General features: G+C 32.0%; 2 protein-coding genes and 1 long non-coding RNA gene across 3 annotated transcripts; all 3 read right to left on the reverse strand.

Annotated features, from left to right (window-relative positions):
* Nucleotides 1-346: 346 nt before the first annotated feature.
* Nucleotides 347-1,411, reverse strand: LOC112792014 (nudix hydrolase 17, mitochondrial). The gene is made up of 2 exons (XM_025835087.2): nucleotides 1,054-1,411; nucleotides 347-923 (listed from the first exon to the last, which is right to left on the reverse strand). Exons 1-2 carry the CDS (start codon nucleotides 1,134-1,136, stop codon nucleotides 503-505), a joined length of 504 nt encoding a protein of 167 aa, XP_025690872.1. The 5' UTR covers nucleotides 1,137-1,411; the 3' UTR covers nucleotides 347-502.
* A 6,318-nt stretch (nucleotides 1,412-7,729) lies between these two features.
* On the reverse strand, nucleotides 7,730-11,069 carry LOC112792016 (uncharacterized). Its single transcript, XM_025835089.3, has 5 exons — nucleotides 10,635-11,069; nucleotides 10,309-10,475; nucleotides 9,633-9,932; nucleotides 9,256-9,519; nucleotides 7,730-8,442 (listed from the first exon to the last, which is right to left on the reverse strand). Exons 1-5 carry the CDS (start codon nucleotides 10,945-10,947, stop codon nucleotides 8,062-8,064), a joined length of 1,425 nt encoding a protein of 474 aa, XP_025690874.1. The 5' UTR covers nucleotides 10,948-11,069; the 3' UTR covers nucleotides 7,730-8,061.
* An 834-nt stretch (nucleotides 11,070-11,903) lies between these two features.
* LOC140178031 (uncharacterized) lies at nucleotides 11,904-12,430 on the reverse strand. Its single transcript, XR_011870047.1, has 2 exons — nucleotides 12,263-12,430; nucleotides 11,904-12,069 (listed from the first exon to the last, which is right to left on the reverse strand). It is a non-coding gene; the product is annotated as an uncharacterized lncRNA (long non-coding RNA).
* Nucleotides 12,431-18,759: the final 6,329 nt, after the last annotated feature.

Below are 18,759 nucleotides of genomic sequence, written 5' to 3' on the forward strand. Positions count from 1 at the left end.
TTTCAGCATAGTACACAATGAAAAGCAAAAAACTAAAATAAAATAAGGTAGATTGCATACATTCCTCGCTCCTAGGACAAGACAACAAATTAGAGGTTGTTGGAAGAAAAGTTAACGGCTTCAGCTTCATCGTTCCATATATATTATATTGCATGAGTTGAATAATAATGGAAACCAAACTTTATTTACTGCGAATTTTCAAATTAAAGTCTATGTAATATATGTTATCTTTTGGTAAGTCCATTCGAACAAAAGTATATATAATATATTAATAAACTACTAAACCACAAAAATGGACAAAAAAAATCAAAGAATTCAACGAACATACACATACTGGGGGGCCAAGTGATGAACATGATGATTGTTATTGCATTATGCACAAAAATTGCACCTCGCTCTATATGTTTTAATTTCTCTACTGTATATTTCTCGCCCTAATTATTTCTCTATTCTCTCTATATATGGATACAAATTAAATAAATGAATAAAATAAATTAGAGAGTTATAGTTCCCTGGTATCTTGTGAGCTCAGTCGTTTAACCAAGATATCTAAAGCTTCCTTCATCCACCAATGCTGACAAATTTCTCTAGCTTGAGGCACTGTCATCCAAACTCTTTTCCTTAGATTTTTCTCAGGCCAGATATCAAGTTGTTGATTGACAAACAAAGGGAACATGTGCCCTTCATAGTAAATGCCATGTCTTTTGCTAACGAAATTCCATTGACCCAATTGATTCCCAACGCTTCCAATCACTCCGGCTTCTTCTATGGACTCTCTAGAAGCTGCTTCTTCTAAAGATTCATCAATTTCCCATCCTCCTTTCGGGAACATGAGCGCCTCTCCTTTCTGTGAACTCACCAATAATACCTCCAATTCCAATTCATTGCTCATCATATCTTCCTTGAATCTATAAGGTATACATCTGCAACAATATATATATATTAGAGTCGGATTATATTTCAATTTTATAAAATCACTTTCATTCATTTGACAGACGCTAATCCAAACACACACTGAATCAATGAGCTGACTAATTAAGGAGGACTACTTACCCGACCACTTGGCGGCCGCCGGTGTTGTTGTATCTTTGCAAGTGTCTGCCGGATCGAGAAACCAACAAGCATACTGCTGCCATCTTTCTTGATTATTATTATTATTATTATTAATTGTATATAGATTAGAAGAAAATTAAAGAAAGCGATATACAGGGTGGTGGTGGAGAGAAAGAGTAGGGAATGATAGAAGTATATATAGAAATGAAAGAAAGTAAAAAGAGTTAGTTGTTAGTATGTTGTAAGCAACTTAGCATCATATGAAACGCGTAATCTTAATAAGACACAGCACATCGAGGCTTCTGTGTCGTTTCGTTCCATTAGGATTCTTTTCCAGTTTCAAAGAAAGTCAATATTTACTACCCATCTCGTTATTCTTAATTATATTATTTTAATGCAAGTGAAGGGGTTTAATAATTGATATTCCTTTAGGCCACGGAGTCCACGCTCATAAGCCATATAGCCATAGCCTACACGGCTCGAGAGAAGATCCAATCAATTTCGTTGACTTTTTTTGAGAATAAAATACGCTGGATACGCAAATACGTAATGTGAAGGCCGAAGAATTTGTAAATAAATACTAAATGGGCTACCGGCCCCCTATCCAATTTTTTTAATTAATTACACCAAAAAAAAAAGAAACTGTCAGCATATTTCATTTTAACACGATTGTCGTTTGCTTAATTTTATTTAAATATTTTGGTTGCTCAAATTAAAGGACAATTATCATCAACACAACGTACTACTAAATATTTTCAAAACTTTTTAACTACACACTGAAATTGTAAACTAGCCTTGAAGTTTCTTTTTTGGGTGTTGGGTTGCCCCTCCTACAGTTTCATTTTTGGACATGGTTTTTGGTATTACTTGAATGTAGTATTTAAGAATGATAATTTTTTGTTGGGCTTGCTGATTTTGGATCATAGTGTTAACTGTTAAGAGAGAAAAGGTTTAAAAATATGTTTGATCTACCGGGTCTTATGCCAAGCCATTGTTTGTGTTGAAAGATTAACCCAAATTTCAATAACACATATTTACCAAGCCAGCCCAAAGGAACCAAAGGATTTAAAAAAAAAGGTGTTAGGTTTTCTTTAACAGTTGAGAAACTTTAATTATGGTATGAATTTTGTTTTTCATTGTTATTTGTTGTTTATTTTCGTTTATACTTTTGTTACTGTCCATTGGGAAATGCATCCTCTCCATTTTTTAACACCTGAAAGAATAAAGTGTGATCTTCTACCTTTAATTTTACAAGTGGGACCAAACATAAATAAAAGAGAGAAAAAACAATCAAATATGAGATTAAACACTAGACATCATCCGGTCTTTTTTTCATTAGAGATGATCTATTCCCTACGCATTGTTGTATTGAGCTCCTTTACTTCAAAAAACAAAAAATATATGTATCCTAATTCATAAGTCTGTCTGTTTGTCCTTCTTTTTTAATTTATAAAAAAAAAATCATTCATAAAAAAAGATTAAATGCACTTATAAAAAAAGAGAAAATATTAGATCTAAATCTAAGAATGAAAATAAGATATGCACTGTATTGAAATTATGTGCGGTGAGTAAATACAAAGTTCGACTAAAGAGAATCTTAATAAGTAGGAATATATATAATAATGTGCATCATTAGTTCCTAAATCCTCACAAATTGTGCATTGTGAACCTTTTTTTTCTTGATTAAACTCAAATATTTTTCTTATTCGCACGTATTTTTATGAAAAAAACAATTTTCTTATCTGTTTTGTTTGTTTTAGAATTTGTGAAACTACAAGACTATGACATTGAACACTAACAAACAAGCACTATATGAATATTAAGAAGTGGAATTTAAAATTTTAGATTTGTTGCTTGTTGGTATGTTAAATACTAAACTAAACTAACGAAACTGTTTTGTGGTCAAAGGTTGAATATCATTGGATACTATTGGATTATGTAGTTGAACTGCTTCACCTTTTTTCCTTGGCATTTGTTATTGATGATTTGTGAGAATCCTTGAGTTGACTGGTCTCCCAAATGAACCTCACACACGTATACGATGAATCATTGACAGAAAACAATTAGGCGACGCATGTTGGAGTGGACCAATTAAAACTTATGGAGTTGTACCAACACTCATTTCATTTGACATTTGACAAGAAGGAATATGTAATGGAAAAATTAGGATAGGACATAGGAGTATAGGACCAATGCTAGTAAGTGAAAAACACCCTTAATGTTTACTGATTTGACCCAAATTATTAAAATAAATTTGGTTCTGGTGCAAATAGAAAACACATGGGCAGAGGAAAAAGCGGTTATGTGAACACATCATGTAATAGAATTTGAAGGAAGCGGAGTTAGTTGGCTTTTATTAGGCTGAGTGGCTTCCCTAATTGTCGTTTTAGGTGTCATGGCAAATGGGTAATAAATAAATAACAAAAATATTATTCATACACTAAAATCAATTACGGAAATAAATTAATCACTGTTTTAGACAAATATCAATACATTGAAATAATAATAAGTGAGAATTCGACGTTACAAGGTGTTAGTTTTACAAGTGTGAAGAGTGTTAAAGTTAGTTTTACATAAAAAAAATAAAAAAGAGTGAGGAGTTTATAAGATGAGAGACCTATTAATTTGACACCTTAAAATTTTGAATTGGATGTGATATTTTTTTTATCTTATGTTCTCTTTTAATATTTCCCTAGAAATTATCAAATTCTAAATAATTATTAATATATTTGTGTATAAATTATATATGTAATTAAATTTATTTTAGATATGTATTTATATTTTAATATATATTTTATATTAATAATTAATTTTAATGGTTAATCTTAAGATACACATGGTATAATATAGTTGAATAAATAATGGCATGAAGAGTTGTAGAAACTAGAAAGAGTTTCACAGTTGAAGCATTTTTAATTTTTAATTCATGTCGTGGAAACCATTTATAGAAGAGGTGCTTGTTGTAGAGCGTAAACGGCAAACAGATGTGAAATTTTGTGACTTTTCATTCTCATTATCACGGACATTGCAAACATGCTCCCTCCACGTGTTTGATCACATTTCCATCTCACTCTTCTCCTTTTGATATTTTATTTTCTTTATGCTGCCACAATTTAGTGCGAATACAAATATCACCGTCTATTTATTTCCTTGTCATATTCAAATATTTGAGAACTTGAAGGATACCTAACATTTTATCACCTAGGAAATTAAACAAGCTTGCACCTATAATATTATGCTAGTATTGTTTTTGACATAAATTTTGTTTTTGTCGCGACATCTTCAAACTATTTATTTAGGGTGAGCTGTTATTTCTTCATTTATCTTTTTTAAAAATAAAATTTGAAATAATTAATAATATTTCTTTACTTGCTTAATTCAAGAAATTCATGATTAATCTTTGTAAAATAAATTAATACGGATAAGAACAGAGATGTGTGCTAGAAACAAAAGTAGAGACAAAAATTTATTTTCCATTCTCAAGATTCACTTGAACTCGATATATATCACGAAAAAATGAGACGAATTTATTTAATTCGATGTGAATTTATTCATTTCAATCTTATAAGAGACCTTTTTTCAATCACAGAATGTATATTGTTTTAGATAAATAATAATATATGAAATGATAATTAAATAAAAATTCGACATTATTATAAGATAGAGTCTGCTAGGGAGTCAATAGAATATTTGTATAATGTGTATGTTCTCATCCCAAAGGTTTACGTCAATAGAAAAAGATAACACTAATAGTTATGTTACGGTGGGTAACCGGAGATTAATAAAATGGATGGCGTTGGCTGGCCCAAATGTGTGAAAGAGGAGGTTTCCGAGTGAATCCGTAACTTCGGGAGGTTCCGTCCGACTTGTTTGTGCGAGGAGAGGGGGTGGTACCTACAAAGACACTCCGATGCCTAAGTTAGCAAGGGTGTGAGCAGGTCTAGAGAGTATTGGGCTTAGAGATATCTGAGGGGTGTCAGTGTATTTATAGTGGTGAGCCAATAACCACCGTTGGAGTAGTGCCATATCTTTAGGGTGTTAACCATCCCATTATCTTAGGGAGGTTAAGATATGGCTTGATGATGAAGTGGTTAGAGAGATTTTAGGGGCAGTTACTCATTTGAATGAGTGCTTATCTGCCAGCTAATCTCGTGCCCGACTTCTTTAGGACAAATCGTAGTCAACACTGACTTCTTAGCACGAAGGTCGGTGCTCAGCAAGACTCAATTCTCTGGACTAAGCCTTTCTTTTGGACCTGGGGCCTTATTATTGGGCCAGGGTATGAATAAGTTATATTTTTAATACTTTCTAAATTTTCATTGTACACATTATACAAATATTCTATTGGCTCTCTATACTTCCTCAATAAAATAACATCCAATATAGTAATAACTACATTATTAATTCATGAAATCGTCAAATCATAATATTATTAAATATGCAAAAAATGGTAATTTCGGAATAAAAGAATAAAAAAAAAAGAACTTAACCAGTAAATTCTAAATTGAAAAACAGTACAAAAAATATATTATTAATTTAAGTATTAAAGTATTTTATAGATTATCTCTGACCTAATTTTACTTTTACTAAAATAAGAATTTTTTATTTATTCAACTCATCAGTTTGTGATTAATACACCTGATTCAAACATATATATTAAAGGAAAAACTTAAGTACAGCGAACGTGAAGTGAAGTTGGTAGCCGAGAATTATTAGATAAAAATTTTATTAAATTAGTCAAATTATCTAATAACTTTTAATTATTAATTTCATGTGAAATTGACTGCACATTCATTTTGACCGTATATTATATGATATGATGTAAACACACATGTTTCTAAAACAGCATAGGTTAACAGTCAATAATTAATTACAAAATGGACATTTGTAAATTAAGGTGAAAGTGAATAAAGGGAATTTATTAATGAGGGCATGGATGTCTTTTTGTTTTCATGGCGATTAATAGCTCGAAAGCAACAGAATATGGGTTAGATTTGTAAATTTGAAACACATGGAAGGTGGTCGTTTTGGCAGGTAATCATCGTTATCACATAACAATAATTAATATTTTTTAGGTATGAATTCAAAATCATCCAAATGGAGGAGGTGGAATCCCCTAATAAAACTCTTAATTCTAACAAATTTGTTAGAAATATTTTGATGATATAGATTATTCTCTTTTTCATTTTTAATTAAATTTATTATAAAATAAACTAAATCTTTAAAAAAATTAAAACAAATTCATTTATTTTAAAACAAAAATTTGTTCAACCAATCAAAAATTCTAAAATTTATTATAAAGTATGATATTTGGTGTGTATATATATATACACGAGAGGGCTTGGTAAGTACATAGCAATCCATCTGTCCAAGTATCGATCCAAAAAGGAAGCAGCCAAAGAAGAAGAGGAAGATGGAGGAGGAGAAGGGGAAGGAGAAGGAGATGGGGTTAGGAGTGCATAGCCAAGTGATAAAGATAAAGAAAGAAACAGAGAAAATAAAGCACCCATCTCTGAGGCGTGTTAATAGCAGAGATGTCAACCGCCTTCGCTCTCGCTCCCCTCTTGGCTTAGCTCACCCTGCCAGGCCTTTCCTTCTTGGTAATGCTTAATTACGTCTTTCTCACTCCTACCTACTCCTATGTATATATGTAGTCTTCCTTTGTTTATATCTTCTGTTTCTTATGTGTATCTACTATATCTACTACCATCTCTATGTGGTTCTGGACTTCTTCCTTGTACATGTTTTTAGTGTTATAATATAGGCCATCATCATTAATACGATGCCTCCTCTTTGATTCATTTCTTCTTGGTCCAATGGATGAATTGCTCTCAAATCACCACATCATAATTCGTACAGATTTTTGGTTCTACCATGATAATTAAGATATCAATATATATATTTTAACTATTATTTTCACATAAAAACATCTTCTAATCACCTTCCTTGGTACTGAATTCCGACCCACCAATTCGGTGCTCCTCTACTTAACTACCTAACTCCACTAAAATCAATACAATATTAATTAGTTGAATGCATGATTACAATTTGTGTTGCATGTAGCTAGAATACGTTCTGCATTTGAACCTCTGTTTTTAATTATCTTTCGAGCTGTTTCGTGAAGAACTCGGAATTTAAAAAATAATAATGCTCTCTATATAAAAATAATCAGTTAGAATATATTTATATAATTTTATATATTATTTTATAAATTTAAGTTTTTATACATCGTATCATATTGATAAATAATTTTTAAATTCGTGATTTCAAAATTAATCCAAACACATAAATATAACTTGTACAAACAATCAAATCATATATTAATTATCACATGTAAATGATTTTTACATTCACTATTTAAATTATCTAATAACATCTAAATACTACATGATTCTAGCAAAGAAAAAAAAAATCAAAACGCACGCTCTGACCAAAGATTTAGTGTAACACGTAAACTGAGGGCATAGCAACACGTTGCCGAGAAGTGTTAATCTCCACATCGTTTTGTAGCTAATATCCACGTGTGAGAGATAAAAAAGTACGAAACTTTGATTTTCCACTGATTTCGTGTCCACGTGGAGCCTACATATCGGACGACCAACGATTTTTCATCTCACTCACTCCGCCTACTCGCTCTCTTTTTAATGCACTAAAATAAATATGAAAATCTGAACCATGGTTGCAAAGTTGGACCCATATTTTGCTATGAGATCTCTTGATTTGGTAGACTATTATTCTCCCAACCCACAACTCCAAGGTCAACCAACTAGCATCCCGTATCCATGTTTTAACACAACAGATTCTCGAAATAACTGCAAAATCTAATGACTAAATTGACCTAATAGCATATTCGTGGTTGATATTCCTAAAAGTTCAATGAAAATCCGACCCATACTGAGTAAAAGACATGGCATCCATTTTTAGAAATCAAATAACAATGGCGTGGGAAAAGAGCGATTAAAATACTGAATAGCATATTGGCAAATACGTTCTCCAAGGTTCATAGGCTTAGCCTTCGGCACTCACTGTTGTTTCCTTGGAAGAGAGAAGCTTTACCCTCCTTGAGAGAGATCTCATGGCATCAACAATCACATATTTCTTTTGGATTCTGTATTGAATGGCCAATTCCGTTGAACCTAAGGCACCCTGTTTCAGCAGTGATTCATCATCCATTATTTTGGTGGGGAAGTGTCCCAGTGCAATCACACACAGAGCTATAAGCGTACGTAAGACAGCTGTCTCATTTGCAACACCCAGCGGGGCTTCGGCTGATAAAGACTTGAGTGTGTTGAGGTCATGCTTCTGCACGGTTTCCATACTACTTGAAAGGAGTACTCTCAATGCAGCCAACAAACGCCCCTCTACTACATCTTCACCACCTATGCTCACCTGTTAAAAAGAAAACAAATAGAAGTAAACTTGTGCTGTGGCTCGGATGAGGAATTCCTTAACTCTCTGATCTACATCTACACAACCCAAATCATGAGAACTTCTCGACCATAAAACAAGTGATTATCCGATCATTAACCTTAGACAAGCCAAAATGGCAATTTAGTTACACTAACCCCTAGCACAAGTGATTAAAGATTTGAGTTAGTGCCTTGTAGATCCACAAAGCACGGATTCAATACATAAGCTGTTCCCATTTCCCCAAATGTCCCCTGGCCTAGGACTATAAGTGAGCCGAGCTAGACTAAGTTCAAACTTGGCTCACGAAAATTGAGCTTGGCTCACGACTCGACTTATTAACAGTCGAGTCTATTTCGTAAGATCAAGCTCGGCGCAACAAAAACTCACGAGCTGGCTCAAATAATAGGAACATAATTTATAATTCTATATCAATAAATTATAACTTATATATATTGAAAAATATTTTAAAAAAAATCAATTTTATATATCGTCTATCTATCAATTATAAATTTTTTATTTATGTCCTATATCAAAATTATATATAAAAAATGACTATAAAATTTTAAATAATTAAGAATATTAATATATATGTAAAATTATATATACATAATCGAGTCAGCTCACGAGCTAATGAACTGAGCTTATCTAAACTCAAGCTCGGCTCACCAATTCACGAATTCAGCTTATCGAGTTATTAACAAGTCGAACTCGAGCTGGCTTGACTTACTTCCAGGCCCTGCCTGTGCCAGAAACCATTAAAAAAAATGAAAGATAAAGATTTGAAGAAGAAACCTTGAGATCTGAAGCTTCCCCAGCAAGATTTAGCTGAGCAAGAATCTGTTCCTGCCATGGAGCAGGTGCTGAGAAATTTGGTGATGAAACTCCAGCTGCTGAGCTTGCAGCATCCAAAAGAGCACCATCGTATTTCAGTTCAATGCAGTCATACGGGTTTGATTGTATCACAAATCCATAATCAAGAAGGAAAAAATCATTGTTTAGACAGCCATAGTTAAGTAATAAAGGATCATCTTCTTTGATTGCTGTCTCAGCCACAACCTGAGGAAAAGAAAGAATTAATCCAGCAAATACAAATCCAGATTTGTATTTTATCTTGAAAGTTTAGCTGTGGGAAGCGGAGAGTATATAGGAAAGAATATGAAAAAACATACCTTTACTTGCATTTTTTTGCTACTAGAGTCTTTTTCCTGAACAATTCTGGCATTTGGATTGAAACTATGATTGCACATATCAATCAGAGGGAGCATCATAGGTATGTCAATATGGATCCCATCTGGCCGTTTGTCACCATATAAACGGAATGCTCTTGATGAGACTGCTGACATAGCCCATCCAAGAGAAGATGCATCTACTTCTTGGCCACCAAAAGGATGCTTATCTGGTGTGAGATTGACTAAGGCATGCTTGACTTCTTGCTCAAAATCAAGAAGAAACCGACATCTTTTGTTCACCTGTCTCATGAAATTGAATTAAATTAACCTCACACTACCACACACACACAGAGCTTAACAGAAGCTTGGGGTGGAAGCTGCCCTATTCCAAGCTCAAAGTGTGCCATATTCAGATTTTGGTGTTAGTTACCTGTGCAGACTCAAGTATTACCCACAAAGCTCAAACCAACAGAACAATGAAATGCACACCAAAACAGTCTGGCTAAGCAGTTGAGATGAGTTTATATGTTCATATTACAGAAACAGAGAACTTAAAAATATAAGATCAACTAGGTTGGTAAAATCATTTGTCCTGTCAAGATGAAATCTACACAGGTAACCAAAGTTTCTAGATCTTCATCTTTCCTAAATGGTTCATGCAATTTTACTAAAATACCTGGTGAAGAAGAGGAGCATACTGCAAGTTCTTTATATCCTCTCCGGGAAAGAAGATAGGGACAGTGTATGTTTCCGGGAGATTGCTGATGTATGGCCACCAAAAGGATCCAACTTTAGCTCTTTCTTGAAGCAGCTTCAAACCTAGCCTCATGGCCCACAGTTCCTCTGGCAAAAAGCTACCACAGTGTCCAATTTATTTACATTGAAACCTAAACTCCGTTCCTCTAACTCAAATAAAATTCCCAATCATATGTTCGAGAAATTGAGAAACCCTAAACTTGAGATCAATGCAAAAAACGTTGAAGGCAGTGAGGAGGGGAGTACCAGGAACATGGCGTGCCAACTGAAGGAGGAGAGAGTGGGTGGCGTCTTGGTGGTTAAACCTCAAGGGAATGTGGTCGGGGAGAACGATAAGGTCGGAACCCTTGGGGATTTGTTGGTTGGCGAGTAAGCCGAGACCGTGGGAGGGATGAAGTGCTATCTTGATGGCAGGGTGGACGAAGCCGCCTTCTCTGGTAACCCACTTGATGAGGTCCGGTGGGTGGGGAACCAGTCGCGCAGGGTAGGACGATGAGGCGGCGCATGTTAGCGGACGCAGGTGAAACAACGAAGCCATAACCGCCTTCGAAGTAGCCATAACCTAACTGCTACTGCTGCAGCTGCGCTCTTCAACACTCCACTGTGAGGTTGGACGCCGCCGGGATGTTATCACGCTTTGTATTTTTTTTTTTCATTTAAAAAAAAAAACAAAATATTTAAGGAGTATTTTTTTTTTTCAAAAAGATCCATATCACTAAAGAGAAAAAAAGAAAAAAAATTATCGACATACTCAAACCATGAAACCCACAACCTCTTAGATGAATATAAGGAAATTATATTATTTGAGTTATAGGTTTATAGTTCATTGGTTTTAAAACTAAGATAAAAATGGAAGCATTCCAAGAAATATCCGAATTTACTTTTACGCGTCACTATTTCTAACAAATTTTTTACTTAACGCGCGAATATATATAACTGTCTTTTTCATTTGGATTTTGTTTTTGTTTTTGAATTTTTTATGTGTTTTCTACATCCTCTTCTTTCTTTGTGTTCTCTTTCTTTTCTTCGTTTTCTGCATTCTCTTCATTTAATATTAATGCTCTTTTATCTGATTTGAATATTTAGATCAAATTTTTTAAAATCAAGCACTGAAATCCTTTGAATAGGTATTTTGTTTTCGAAGACAATGAATGATTTAAGTTTAGACTTCAATTGAATTAGAGCGAATTGGATTATTGTTTTGAATCGAATTAAGTGGCTGAGGTGTAGTTCGAATCTAGTTTATGTAGTTCGTTAGTAGTTTATAATTCTGTAGTTGAATAATTTCTGTGTAAAAACTAAGAAATTTATGTGTTATTGTTAAAAAATCTCGGTGTTATTTATTCAGATAAATTCTGCATAATTCAAAACTCTTTCTCTTCCTCCTCCTCATCTTCTGCTGCTTCATCTTCTTCTTTTTCATCTTTTTCATTATCAACATCTTCCTTTTTTCATCTTTTTCTTCTTATTTTACCTTTTCATGTTTCTTATTGTTTTACTCTTTTAGTAAGAATAAAAATAAAAATAATCAAATAAAAAAGAAAAAATAATACATAATACTATAAAATTACAAAGAAAATATTGAACCTACATTTGGCAAATGCTTCAAAGCAAACTCCTTCTGGCATGTGTATCTTGGATCTGTTTTGTGCAAAACACCATGTCCGTATCCAGGAATAACCTGGTGATCCAAAAGAGAATAGCCAAAACCCTATTAACAAAATTTCAATACTTCTCATTGCACTAACTCTAGTTACAAAAACAACCCTTATTTTGGAAGTATAAAAAATTGTCCCCTAGTTCTTTTCAAATCTTTTACAAAAAGTGTGAAATAGGAAAAGAAATAAAAGAAATTAAAGGAATAAGAACAGGACTCTTCAAATGCGTGGAGAGTCTACTTTCTTCCAAAGCTAAGCAGGAAGGGAGCGGCGCCGAAGGAGTCAAGGGTTTGCAGAAACGGAAGGGAGCAGCGGCAAAGGCTTCATCGATGGCGGGTTTGCGACGGCAAATGAGCGAAGGGAGTCACCGCTAGAGAGTCACCGCAGAATGAGGGTTAGGGGTGCCAGAACTGGCAGAGGCATCGCGAGCGCAGCTAGGTTCTTCACAGAGTGTCGTCGTCGCAGGAGTGCCGTCGTCACAGGAGTGGTTCGTCGTCGCAGGAGTTAGGGCTTAATAATGTTTGAAGAAGGAGGGGTTAGGGTTTTCTTGTAGTGTTAGGGTCTTTGAAGGAGCTTTTGATGAAGGCAAGGTAGTATACGAGCTCTTTAGCCTTTAATCTCAAAAAGTTTTAAGTTACAAGAGACTCAAAACATTTTTAATTTTTTTTTCCTAAGGAACCTTTTAGCCACGCGTTTGAAGCGTGCCAAAAGGCTTGTAGGAAATGGCTACGCTTCTCAAACGCCACAATAATAAATTCATGTTGCCACGCTTTAAAAGCGTGCGAAATCTCTCTATGGCTACGCTTTATAAGCGTGGCAGAAAAAAACGTGGCTAAATCTCGCATCAACTGCCACCCTCATAAAAGCGTGGCCATTGATCTTTTTCGCCACGCTTTTGAAGCGTAGCAATAAAAAACATGGCGAAATCTCTATTCAAGCGCCACTCTCACAAAAGTGTGGCCATAGACCACTTTTGGCCACGCTTTTAAAGCGTAACAAAAAAAAGCGTGGCCATAAATCTTTTTTCTTGTAGTGTAAATAAGATTACAATACATTACAAACAGTTTTATTCAAATCTAGTATGAGAAGTAATGTTCCTAAAAGAAGAAATAAAAGTAACAGAAAAAAAAGAAAGAATGCATCATTAAAGAAGACATTTTTGTATTTTTTAGCAAAATTTTAGTATAAAAATTAAGAAATTTATGTGCTATTGTTAAAAAATTTCAATATTATTCTTTTTATAAATTCTACATTTCAAAACTCTTCCTGTTCCTTTTCCTCCGCTTATTCGTTTTCATCTTTTTCATCATCATCATCATCATCATCATCATCATCATCATCATCATCTTTTTTTCTTATTCATCTTTTGCTTTTTTTGTTTTATCTTCTCATGTTTTTTTCTTGTTTTACTCTTTTAACATGAATAAAAATAAAAAAAATCAAACAAAGAAGAAGAAGAAAAATATAATGTTGCAAAATTATTAGGAAGAGGATCAACCTACATTTATTCAACTAAATAAGGTTGCAATACATTACAAATATGTTCATCAAGTTTAATATGAGAAACAGTACTTCTAAAAAAAGAAATAAGAGCAACAGAAAAAAGAAAGAAAGAAAGAAAAAAAATAAGAAAAAGTGCAACATTAAAAAAATATTTTGTGCTTTTGTAGCAAAATTTTGATGCAAAAACTAAGAAATTTATGTTATTGTTAAGAAATTTCGGTGTTATTTATCTTAATAAGTTTTGCACAATCCAAAACTCTTTTACTTTCTCTTCCTAATCTTCTGCTACTTCTTCTTTTTCTTTTTCATCTTGTTCATCATCATCATCTTTTTTTGGGTAAAGTACGATTTTGGTCCCTAATGTAGAGGGCGAAAATTTATTTCGTATTCGACCTTTTTTTCACTACAAAATTGTCTCGAAGGTTTCAGTTTATTTTAAAATTGTCCTTTTTTACTAAATTTTTAATTTCTATTACTAAATTACCCCTAATAAAAAAACTAATAAAAATTTAAAAAAACCTAATAAAAAATAAAAAAGGAAAGAAAACGCGTAAAGGGGAAATGAGGAAGGGAAAACGCGAAGGGAAAAGGGGGGTTCGGGAAGAAGAGGGGGAAGGGAAGGGGAAGGGTCCTCGTTGCCGCCATCGCTGCTCTTCGCCTTGCCGCCGTTGCTCCTCGTCGTCTCCGCTAGATTTTACAGCCAGATCTCGCCGCTACTCCTCTTCCTGGCTCGACGTTGATGCCAGCAGATCCGCGAGGGTGGGGGTTCGCGCCGCTAGCCGTTTCTGCTCTTCCTCCTTGCTCGGTCGCTGGTCGTCACTGCTTCTCGCCGATTTCTGATTTCTTCTGGTTCTGCTACTTCTGCTTCTGATTATCAATTCTTCTGATTTCTATTTTTGTTGTTGTTCTTCTTCTTATTCCATTATTTTTTTGAACTCTGAGTTCTGGGATCTTGTTTTTGAGTTCTGGATTCTGAGTTTTGATGATGATGATGATTTTTTGAGTTTTGGGTTCTTGTTGTTCTTTTGTTGTTGTTATTCTTCTGCTTCTAACTACTTTTGTTGTTCTTCTTCTTTTGAGTTCAGATGATGATTTTCTGAGTTATGAGTTCATTGGTGTTGCTTCTGTTATGCTTTTGTTCTGCTTTTGCTTCTATTCTGCTTCTGCTTCTATTCTTGGTTGGTTTTGGAGAAGAAGAGGGAAGGGTATTTTTGTACAAAGGACGAGTTTAAAACAAACTGAAACATTCGGGAACATTTTGTAGCGAAAAAAAGACCGGAGACAAAATAAATTTTCGGCCTCTACGGTAGGGACCAAAATCGTACTTTACCCTCTTTTTTTTATTCATCTTTTTCTTCTTGCCTTCTCATGTTTTTTCTTGTTTTACTCTCTTAACAAAAATAAAAACAAAACAAAATTAAACACAGAAGAAGAAGAAACACGTAATGCTGCAAAATTATTAGAAAGAGGATGAACCTATATTCATTCAACTAAATAAGATTGCAATACATTACAAACATGTTCAATCAAGTCTAATATGAGAAATAATGCTCCTAAAAAAAGAAAGAGTAAAGTATCGTTTTTGTCCCCAACGTTTGGGATAAGTCTCAAAGTTGTCCCTAACGTTTCAATCGTCCTATTTAAGTCCCTAACGTTTCAAAATTGACTTAATATTGTACTGCCGTTAGGGATCTGTTAACAGAATTGACGGCGGGACAAAATTGAGACAATTTTGAAACGTTGGGGACTTAAATAGGACGAAAATGTTAGAGACAAAAATGATACATAAAAGTAAATTTTAATTTAATTTTATCTTTCAATAATATTAATTTTTTACTATACACAGTATTCAATTATTTTTTAATTACATCTAAATAAATTACACTTAATCACATTATTTTCATTTTAAATAAATTTATTTTTTTATAATTTTAAAGAATTTTGATACATTAGAGACAAAAGGTATATATTTTATTGTATATATATTATTTTTTTCTTTTCTGCAAGTTTATATACTAGTCATTCTACAAACATTTCATGATAACTAAAAATTTTTAATAGTAAAATTATATAAAAATTAATTTATTTAAAATGAAAGTAATATGATTAAATGTAATTTACTTAGATGTGATTAAAAAGTAATTGAATACTATGTAGAATAAAAAATTGATATTATTGAAGGATAAAATTAAAATTTATTTCTATGTATCATTTTTGTCCCCAACATTTTCGTTATATTTAAGTCCCTAACGTTTCAAAATCATCTCAATTTTGTCCCGCCGTCAATTCTGTTAACGGATCCCTAACGGCAGGACAACATTGAGTCAGTTTTGAAACGTTAGGGACTTAAATAGGACGATTGAAACGTTAGGGACAACTTTGGGACTTACCCCAAACGTTGGGGACAAAAACAATACTTTACTCAAAAAGAAATATGAGCAACAGAAAAAAGAAAGAAAAGAAGAAGAAAAAAATGCATTAAAGAAGATATTTTTGTACTTTTGTAGCAAAATTTCAGTGTAAAAACGAATAAATTTATGTGTTATTGTTAAGAAATCTCGATGTTATTTATTCTGGTAAGTTCTGCATAATTCAAAACTATTATTCTTTCTTCTCTTCATCTTTTACTGCTTCTTCTTCTTCATCATCTTCATCTTCATTTTTTTATTTTATTTTCTCATAATTCTTCTTGTTTCACTCTCTTAAAAAAATAAAACTAAAAGAAAGAGAAGAAAAAATCAATGCTGCAAAATTACTTGAAAGAAAAAGAAGAAAAAATGTAGCAATAATAGCAACAATAAAAGAATGATGGGGAGAAAATACGCGAAGAAGAAGAGGAAGCAAAGAAGAAGAAAGAAGAACGCGTAGAAAAAGGAAGGAACCAAACTTAGTAAATCACTTAGGTGCTAACTCAACCGAGTTAAGAGGAACCAAGTACACTCTAATCCATCACATTTTTTAAATCAAAGCACTTAAACAAAAGTTAAATGATTTTTGTATGTACTATTCTCTTTATCTTTTGTATCTCTTAAAGTAAATTTGAATTTAGACAAAAAAAATAAGAACACACTCAAAAATAAAAAAATAAAAGATTGTTTTGTGTGATATATATGCAATATGCACAAAAATAGTTGCTTCTTTCTTGAAATAAATTTTCTTTTATAGAGCTTAATATTTTCTCTTTAATATTGGAATGATTTTTCTTTTTCATCAACTAGCCGTTGCACCATTTATGAGATGATTCCATTGACATTGAAGAGAAAGTATTTTCTTCTTTATACCTCTACCGAATGCAGTAGTTTTTTGTGATTGTAATATGATTTTGGAGAGCATTGATTTCTGTCTTGATTGTGCAGAAATTTTTTAAACATGGCTTAATATTATCTTTAATAATTCTCATTAATATGTTTATATTGCACAATTTTAGATTCCTTATTTAATTATCCTTGATTGATTCCTACCTTTCTTATCATAATGGTTAATTATAATAGTTAATTTCACAAAAAAAATCTTCCTCAGCAACCACTTGTAGCCCTCTCTAGCGCTATATTGTTTCGATGGTGCTAGTTACCAGCACCAACTAGGATCACTATTGCCTTGATGGGAGTTTATACTTCGAATAACTTGTTTAATTTTTTTCAGAAATTGGAGCTACCCATATTATATATTTACAATAACGTATTTTGTTATTGTCATGAGCACGAGGACGATGTCATTTTAGATAGTAAAACGTTTGTTGTTATTTAATTTTCATATAACATGCATAAATTGCTTTCTACTGAAGCTTTAGTTGAACTGGCAAATTATGGTGTTTATTAATATGCTACACCTTGATTTGAAACTAGGTGAAAGTCAAGTAATGGATGAAAATTCTTAAATGTTGTACGTGTGAGTATGTAATGTGAATAAATTTGTAATGTCTAAAATTAGAGCTATATATCCATTTTATTTAACAAAAAATAAATAAATATTATGAATGGAAAAAAAAAATTATCATAAAAATATTAAAATTTTAGTGAAAATAATTATAATTAGAGTAATTATTTAAATTAGTCTTCAAAAATTTTAAAAGTGGACATTTTATTTTTTTAAAAAAATTAATACATAAATCAATTTCACTTATTTTTTTCTGTCAGATATAACAGTTTTCATCTATTTTTCGAAATGATTTACTAAATTCTTCCAGTATTTATTAGAAAAAGAATATATATATATATATATATTGTCACTCAATAAAAATAATAATAATAGTGTTCAATAAAGTTATTAAAAATTATTCTACAAGAAATTTAAAGTTAAAATTATTTGATATTTTTGTATTTAATATAACTTAACTTGGTATGATAGTAATAGCTAGGAATTAACAATTAAGTATAATCAAAGTTATTCTTTTATTTTTACTTGAATCTCAACTTGATCATCAAATTATCAATTAACTCAAAAAGCTAATTGAATTTCTACTTTATAGTTAGACTAACTTAATATACACATTCATGTGGTACATACATATTATTTTTCTTTGATTTATAATGTGTTATGTGTGCAAAACCGTGTTAACAAAAAAAATATGTCAAATTTGTATTTTTTCGTTAGTGAGTTACCGCGAAAAATTTGGAGATTGATTTGAATGATTATTCTATTAAGAAATAAATAGTGGACTGATTTGTTTGTTGGAGTAAAATCTTGAAAATATTTTTGTGTATTAATTTTTTTTGAAAAACTAATATGTCAACTTTTAAAATTTTTAGGGATTAATTTGAGTAATTACTCTTATAACTTTAAAGAATACAATTTAATTTAATATTTATTAAAAATTAGATTAATTTATTAGATAATTTTATCTTTTTAATGAATTTTAATTTTTCATAATTAAAATTATTGATACTTAAATATTTTATACTAAAATACGATATGTTATTAAAAGACTTTTAGATAATCTTAAAGGTTTTAAACAAAAAAAATGAAGAAATTGACAAAGTACAAAAGAAAAGAGATTAACCTTGCAATAAAAGGAAATTACATAAATATAAAGTCCATCATTTGTAAAGAGAAAATAAAAAAGATGGAAGAAATCTTAAGAAAAAAAAATCATAGTTATTAGAATCGAATTAGTAATCAATTTGGTCATATGATCGGGTCACTGGGTTATTGGTTTAATCGGTGGGTCACTAATTATTCAGTTAACTCGGTCATAACTAAAAAAAATTATA

The sequence above is a fragment of the Arachis hypogaea genome, chromosome 13, assembly GCF_003086295.3.
Source record: "Arachis hypogaea cultivar Tifrunner chromosome 13, arahy.Tifrunner.gnm2.J5K5, whole genome shotgun sequence".
NCBI lineage: Eukaryota > Viridiplantae > Streptophyta > Magnoliopsida > Fabales > Fabaceae > Arachis > Arachis hypogaea.

Excerpts from the sequence above, each read along its gene's own strand:
- LOC112792014 (XM_025835087.2), bottom strand. The coding sequence starts at position 1,136 with ATGGCAGCAGTATGCTTGTTGGTTTCTCGATCCGGCAGACACTTGCAA. Across the intron at positions 924-1,053 it reads GGCGGCCGCCAAGTGGTCGG|ATGTATACCTTATAGATTCA; the intron begins GTAAGTAGTCCT and ends ATATTGTTGCAG.
- LOC112792016 (XM_025835089.3), bottom strand. The coding sequence starts at position 10,947 with ATGGCTACTTCGAAGGCGGTTATGGCTTCGTTGTTTCACCTGCGTCCG. Across the intron at positions 10,476-10,634 it reads GTTGGCACGCCATGTTCCTG|AGGAACTGTGGGCCATGAGG; the intron begins GTACTCCCCTCC and ends GCTTTTTGCCAG. Across the intron at positions 8,443-9,255 it reads GGGAAGCTTCAGATCTCAAG|GTGAGCATAGGTGGTGAAGA; the intron begins GTTTCTTCTTCA and ends TCTTTTTAACAG.